The sequence below is a fragment of the Trichogramma pretiosum genome, unplaced genomic scaffold (genome assembly GCF_000599845.2).
Source record: "Trichogramma pretiosum strain Unisexual culture from Peru unplaced genomic scaffold, Tpre_2.0 scaffold23, whole genome shotgun sequence".
Taxonomy (NCBI): domain Eukaryota; kingdom Metazoa; phylum Arthropoda; class Insecta; order Hymenoptera; family Trichogrammatidae; genus Trichogramma; species Trichogramma pretiosum.
This window is the reverse complement of record NW_019641629.1, coordinates 1,817,113-1,824,250: the sequence shown is the minus strand read 5'-3', so window position 1 is coordinate 1,824,250 and position 7,138 is coordinate 1,817,113. Positions and strand designations below refer to the sequence as shown.

The 7,138-nt window shown below is 47.4% G+C and overlaps 2 protein-coding genes across 2 annotated transcripts in view; one reads left to right on the top strand and one right to left on the bottom strand.

Annotated features, from left to right (window-relative positions):
* The first annotated feature begins 3,141 nt into the window (after window positions 1-3,141).
* LOC106649354 (SET and MYND domain-containing protein 4-like) lies at window positions 3,142-5,433 on the top strand. The gene is made up of 5 exons (XM_014366717.2): window positions 3,142-4,216; window positions 4,281-4,582; window positions 4,672-4,842; window positions 4,924-5,064; window positions 5,164-5,433. Exons 1-5 carry the CDS (start codon window positions 3,142-3,144, stop codon window positions 5,431-5,433), a joined length of 1,959 nt encoding a protein of 652 aa, XP_014222203.2.
* Window positions 5,434-5,483: 50 nt separating this feature from the next.
* The window catches only part of LOC106649416 (myb-like protein U), a 53,888-nt gene continuing 52,233 nt past the window's right edge, over window positions 5,484-7,138 (bottom strand). Inside the window, exons 6-7 of the mRNA XM_023459132.1 lie at window positions 6,411-7,074; window positions 5,484-6,328 (exon numbers count right to left, since the gene is read on the bottom strand). Of these exons, the coding sequence (XP_023314900.1) occupies window positions 5,787-6,328; window positions 6,411-7,074 (1,206 nt within the window). The 3' untranslated portion in view covers window positions 5,484-5,786. The remainder of the gene's footprint in view (window positions 6,329-6,410; window positions 7,075-7,138) is intronic.

Below are 7,138 nucleotides of genomic sequence, written 5' to 3'. Positions count from 1 at the left end.
GATAAGTCATAATCTCGCAGTGTTGTGGTGTGTTTGCCAGTGCGCGCGCTGCGCCTCTCGCTGAACCTCGGAGCTAACTCGAAGCGCGCAAGATTTTTCACACTGCATTCGTGAGTGTGTGTGTGTGTGTGTATGTGTGTGTGTGTGCACCACAAGGCAAGGAGCTGCTGCTGCCTCATGCAGCAGTCGGCGCGATATAGAGGAGGGAGAGAAAGAGAGCGATGTACTCTGCACGCTTGTTGTTGTGTATACACATCGACGACTCGCAGAGAGTTGCAGAATTTCAGCGATGAAATTTTGTCGAGCGTCACGATGATTACCCCTTTTTTTCGAGACAAAAATTTTTCTCGGATAACGGAGAATTTCCAGACCTTTCCATGTAACTATATAGCCGTAGACTGACTGAGAACCGTAGCGAAAATAGTATTTGGAGAACCGAAAATAATTATTTGTTCATGTATGGACCGCTGCAGCTATGAAGACGCCGTTTCACGTCAAAGCCGTCCATTGATTCGACTTTTTTTTCTTTTTCCTTTTTAACGTTTTTTTGTTTTTGTAGTGGTAAATTGCAAATGCCCCGAATTTTAAACAGATGATTTTGCCTAAAAAAAATGTAATAAATAAAAGAAAAAAAATTTGTTCATAAGTAAGTATAGCAGAAGAGAGCAAATGAAAGAAATTATTCGAATGGATTGAACAATCTGTAACTTTTAATAACACCAGCATTGTAAATAACAAAACAAATATTCATTATACCAACACTATTAGTCTAGTTTCTGCTTTTTTGAAGCTTTTCGAACCCTCGTGGTTCTCTTGTTATTACATTTTATTACATTGTCCTCATGAATTGTGCTTTCAGCTGCCAAGCAAATATTCCACAAGTCTTCATTCATTAGATTTTCAATGATTATCTCACAGCAAAGTATTGGCAGTCGGTTATGCGTCAGCTCCAAGAATGGCTCCAGTGCCCATTCCCGGAAAAACCTTTTTGACATTTTCTCGCATAGATGCAAAATACAAACCTCTTCATACTCTTCGTCGAGGTCGCACTCAAAATCACCCACTGCCCCGTGCTCAAAATAATCCTCAAATGTGAGTCGTTTTTCAGCCTCTTCGGGTCTTAAGTGAATCAGATCGTAGAGCGACAGGATCCGTTTTTCATCCCATGTCTTTTTTGCTTCTCTCGATACTTCGTCGTCTTCAGAATCACAGCCTAATTCGTCGGCGAGCCACATTCTTGGATATATCCATGGCTCTTTCGCTTCTTTCGCGAACTCCTCGTCGTTGAAACATTTTTCAACGTCCGTTGACTTTTCGAACATTTTGTACTTGACGAAAAATTTCATGATAGTCATGGCGTCACTTCGCTCCATTTGATATCCTCTTTTCTCAAGATGTTCGACGACGCCCAGAGCCCCGGACGCCAGTCTCAATCTAAAATCATCCCATCTCGTCTCCAGCCACGGTTTCGACCTGAAGTCATTCTCAGCTGGGAAAACGAATTTAGACAAATCAGCGCCACGATCTAAGAGCACGCCGACCATATGCGGCAGAAAATTCGACACAGCTATAAACAGAGGTGTCCGACCTCGATTGTCGAGAGGGTCGATCGGCACCAGATGATTTTTTTTTTCGCAGGTCTTGAAAAAGAAGTCCACCACGTTGTCATCGTCTAATTTGTTGGCAATCATGTGCAGAGGTGTCAATCCCTTTGCATTGACTAAATTGGGATCTGCGCCGTTTTTTAGTAGCATCTCAAACACCTCCTCTTGGTTGTAATCCAGAGCTAAGTGCAGAGGCGAATCACCTGTTTTTGGCACGACGCAATTGGGATCTTGCCCAAGCTTGAGAAATTTCTGGACGACTTGGCCACAGCCATACTTGCAGGCTGCGTGAAAATGTGAAAATCCAGATTCGTCGGTGTAGTTGACGTCGAACCTGTTATATATTTTGAAAAGTTTACTGGCGAAAAAACTACCTATTCCAAGGTGCAGGGCAGTGGTACGACGCAACAGTGGCTTGCTGTTTTCATCGAGCTCGGGCTCGTCTTGATAGTCGGTCCTGGTAAAAAAATCGATGAAACGATCTGCTCTGCGTCTACTCTTAACTGATTTGGTTGATGCGAACTCCTTGAGAATCAAATCAATTTCTTGATTTCGAAAAACTTCACGGAGATTTGGAAATTGTCCCTCCCAACGTTTGATTAAGGAATTTAGCGAACGGAGAAATTCACGTCGATTTTCCTTAATTTCCCAATTGACACTTTCTCGTAGGCTCTTCAATTTTGCCAAGTTAAGTTGACCCTGATGATCGAATTCGTCGTCAGACATTTTTCAGCTCGCTCACGGATCAAAAACACAACCACGCAGTTACACAATCGCTTATAATTTAAATTATTTTTCACTTTTTTTCTCGAGAATCACTAGATGCAAACGATCTCCTTTTTTAAGTAACTTGTACTGACTATAAGATGCACTACGATGTGATCTGTGTCAACTGCGAACTACAAGTTACGACGTGTCGTTGTTTTGATGGCGAGCAACTCATATGAACACGCACAAATAACAGAATAGGGCAAAACAATTAAGTGCAGTGACACGGTAGAAAGAACATACTCGATCTACGAACACATGACTGCGAGCGCTACTACAGTACAGCCGTGTGCGGCGTGTTGTGCAACTCTGCCGGCAGGCAGATGCGAAACAGAATCTGGACATCCATGAGCATCGACGAATTACGATTTACAATTCAAAACGCGCTAAAGATTCTGCCTCGCTCTCACTCCTCGTAGAGACCCTATATGCTTCTGAGATTATCGCGCTTAGGCTAAAAAAAGGGCACGACTTGACCTTGAACGACAAAATCACCAATTCAAGTACACAAATAATCGAAATTATGAGCATCGAATCAGCACGAATCCTGAATCGTTGGTCGGACGTTCCAACGAGCTATTTTTGAAAATGTACGTTGGTATCGGCCGCGAACTTTCGAACGCGACCAACATCGCAGCAGTCGATTCGCAGTCGCATCGCCTACTGTACGACACTTGTAACCCCCCGTCATTCTCAAAAGTGTTTAGTCCGTTAAATTATTTACCCTTATATCGTTCGAGTTTGTGCGAATAATCGACAAGAAATCATCATGGCCTTCCTACCTCAGCATCTGTGCTCCCTGCTGAAACTCGACGATCTGGTGGAGGCCCTCGACGATGTCCGTGGCTACGATCAACGAGTGCGACTAGTGCTGAAAAGCCTACAGGCCAATTTCGGCGGCATTCCACTGGATCACGTCCAGAGTGAGGCCAAGTCGGCCGAGACGAGCGAAAATCTGAGGCGTCGGGCCGATCGACTGATGCTCGGGGCCGGTTGCCGAGACGAGGAGTGGTTTGCCGCCCTGGACATGTATCAGCGAAGCGTCGCCCGAGCCCCGCCCAAGTCACCCGAACTCGCCCGAGCCTACGGAAATCGATCGACGGCACTGCTGAGACTGAACAAACCCCAGGACTGCGTCAAGGACATCGATCTGGCCCTGGGGATCGGCTACCCGGAGCATCTCAGGGCGAATCTGCTGCGCCGAAAGGCCAAACAGCTGAAGAAGATGGGCAGACGGGAGGAGGCCGACGCAGTGGCGGAGGAGGCGAGGCTGTGGCTGGACAAGGTCCAGCTGATGGACCGCAAGAAGCGACGTCTGGAGGAGAGAATCGACGCGGCGACCCGAGATCCCGACTACGAGACGCCAGAGTCTCACAAACGACAGCTGCAGCGTCTGGATCTGGCCTTGGACGACGGGGAGAGACACCCCCAGCTGGACAACTGCTCGACGGCCGTCGATCTCGATTACGACGCAGCCTCGAGGGGACGACATCTCGTCGCCACGAGGACGATTCGACCTGGTGAGCTTTTGGTTTTGGAGCCCGCCTACGCCTCGTGTCTGGCCACCAAGAGGATCTACAGCCACTGCTCCCATTGCCTCGCGAGATTGTGGCATAGCGTGGCCTGCGACTCGTGTGTCTCGGCCCTCTACTGCTCGGACGAGTGCAAAACTCGAGCTTGGCTCGAGTACCACGACTACGAGTGTCAAGTCAGGGCTCACCTGTTGGCCATGTCGATGAACGACACGATGATATTCGCGCTCAAGTTGACCATCAAAGCCGTGAAGGAGTTTGGGGGTGTCATCAAGTTAAGGCGAGAAACAAAGGATATCGCCAAGTGCGAAGGTAATTACTACTTTTTTTCATATTTTAAAGCCAAGTTGAACAATGAAATCTCGGAATTTTGCAGACTACCTGGCCAAGAGCTTCTCCAAGGACGGCGTTTACCGGAGCGATCGATATCGGGCTTGCTACAGTCTGCTGAGCCACTCGGACCGTAGGAGGGATCGCCACGAGCGGGTGCAATTATCACTGAGCTCGGCACTGATTCTCCATTATCTGCTCAAGCTGACGCCGATTTTTTGCGGCTTAGGATCGATGCGCCAAGGGGATGAGGATATCGTGGCTGAGCTGTACGACAGTCGTGAGGCTCTGTTCGTCGGTAGGCTCATCGTCCAGCATTACATGCAGCTTCAGATCAACGGGGCTTTGGTATGACAACTATTTTGTAGACATTAATATTTTTGGTTGTACGAGGCCGGAGTTTTTAAAATCGACTGTTTTTTTGTAAATTATCACAGTTCAACGAGTATCGAGACTTTGAGTACTTTCCAATAGGCGGAATGCTCGGGCCCGTCATGAGCCTGTTGAATCACAGCTGCAACCCCAACGTCGCCAGGTGCTCCTTCATCAAGGACAAACGAATTTATCAAGCTGTTTACGCACTTAAAGCAATCGACGAAGGTGTCGAGGTATAATAACGAATGAATCCCTTATAATAATAAGAAAAAAATTTTTCGATTATTACCTCAATTAATTACAATTTATTATAGTTGGTTGAAGATTACGGCTGTCGTTTTCCTGGTACACCGATCGAACAAAGAAGAAAAAAATTAGCGCCTTACTTTTTCACTTGTACATGCGAGGCCTGCGAAGGCAATTGGCCACTGATCGACGATCTACCGTCCATCATTGTATGTTTATTTCTTTATTATTTTTTCAATTACCTGTCATTAAATTTGAAAATAAACAAGAACATAAGAATAGTTACATTTTTTCATTCATTTCTATAGTCGCTCGTACCTGAAAAGAATAAATGTTTGGAGGTCGTTCGAGCCGTTGTTCGAAGCAAGAGATGGGAACGGGCTATTACGAAATTGGGTCTGGAGTATTACACCGATGACAAGATGGAAATACTGCAGACTTACATCGATTCAATCTCGAGAGTGAACGCGATAACCCGAGAACCCAGCAGAGAATTAACGGACATGCTTGAGCAATTTCGTCAATGTTTCTGGTACATCTATGGAAATCAATTCGATTATATTCCATTTTTATCGTGAAAATGAAAGACAAATAGTTACACAGATTATTTTGGATTTCTTGGAAATCGTAATGTATATTATTAGTCGGTGAATTCGATAAATACAATTAAATACTCTTTTTATATTTCAAATCGATGACAATCGATCACTATCTATCTAAGATATTCATTATTTGCATAACGTGGAACATTACATGCTCATCTTTATACATAATTCATTTAAGATAATTTAAAAATAACAATACGATCAAACGCAATTTGTACAATTTGATTACAACTACATACGATAGATTCAATAATACACGCGCACGCATTTGCAAAACTATAATATCTCACTCTCAGTTAATTGTTCATTTTATTATTTTCTCATGTTCACAAGAAACCGTGTGCAGCGACGGCCGCCGGTATGAAACCCTCGCGGCCGTCCTTGGCGCGCACTCGGTATCTGCCGTCGGCGTCGGGCCGATGCTCGCCCAGCAGCAGTACCACCTCGCCCTTGTTCACGCTCAAAGCGTCCGTTGCTGACGACACCTGATCGAATCGCGTGGGCTGCTGCTGCTGTTGCTGCTGCTGCTCGGCTTGGTAATTTTCTCGCACGAGCAGCAACGTGTGCAAGAGCCTCTTCTGTTGCTGTAGTTGCTGCTGGCTACCGCTGCTGGTGGCGATCTTTTTTTTCGATGCGCCGCTACTGCGGCTACCACTGCCGATTTCACTGGGGCATCGCGAGGCCGTTGTCGACGTGCTCGGTGTACCCGACGACGAGGACAGCGACGACGTAGTCGATGACGTCGACTTTGGATTCCGACTCGGTATGGCCGACTGCGGCCGGCGCTGTCGTAACGCCGACGAGGCCGATTTTCGCCCTCCGCACTCGGAACGCGTGTCCTGCAGCTTCTCCATGTCCGTTAGATTACCTACGAAAAAATTGAAGCAAACGCGTCATTATCGGTCGTTCCAACGATCAGCAAACGAGGAAGTTACAACGCAAATAATTACCCAACGGTCGTGGAAAAACGTCGGTAGGATCGTCCCAGCAGTGCTGTCTCCTGCTGGTGGCGCCCGACGTCGACGTCGAAGCGGACGACGACGCTGACGCCGACGCCGACGACTGGGGCAGTATGCCGAGCGGCAGGCAGGCCGTGTAATTGACGTAGCCCTCCTGGCCGTGGGCCGTCTGCACGTACAGCCAGGCCTGATTCTTGAAGACGGCGTTGACGACGCAGCCGAGCGGCAGCGCGAGCTCGGCCTGGGTGCCGCCCTGCGTCTGGTACAGGGTCGTCGGGAAGGTGAGCACCACGGGCACGTTGGCCGGCTGCTCGATCGACGCCTTGGTGAGGAACGAGTCGAGGTCGGCGATCGCGTAGCAGCCGAACTTGGACTTGGAGCGCTTTTTTCGCCGGTTGTGTCTACCGACGCTGCTGCTGCTGTTGCTGCTCGTCGACGCTGTCGTCGTCGTCGTCGTCTTCGTCGTTTTGTTGTTGATGTTACCGTTGTCGCGAGCATTGAGATTCGGCTCGGAAATCGCTCGCTTGACTTTGTCGTCGTGGCTGGCGATGGCTTCGTTGCCGCCCTTGGCAATGATTTCGTAGATGTTCTTGCTCGCGTTGGCGGCGGCCCGCTTCTCTAACTCGTAATCTTTGGCTGCGACGTTCTCGAAACACTATACGAAAAACAAGTTCAATTATACATTTCATAAATAAGATTCATTCTTTAATTCGTTGTGC

What these genes read in the sequence shown, in the direction of transcription:
- LOC106649354 (XM_014366717.2), top strand. Translation starts at nt 3,142, where the DNA reads ATGGCCTTCCTACCTCAGCATCTGTGCTCCCTGCTGAAACTCGACGAT. An exon ending in CAATCGACGAAGGTGTCGAG is followed by an intron (nt 4,843 to 4,923) that starts GTATAATAACGA and finishes AATTTATTATAG; the next exon opens with TTGGTTGAAGATTACGGCTG. An exon ending in ACGATCTACCGTCCATCATT is followed by an intron (nt 5,065 to 5,163) that starts GTATGTTTATTT and finishes TCATTTCTATAG; the next exon opens with TCGCTCGTACCTGAAAAGAA.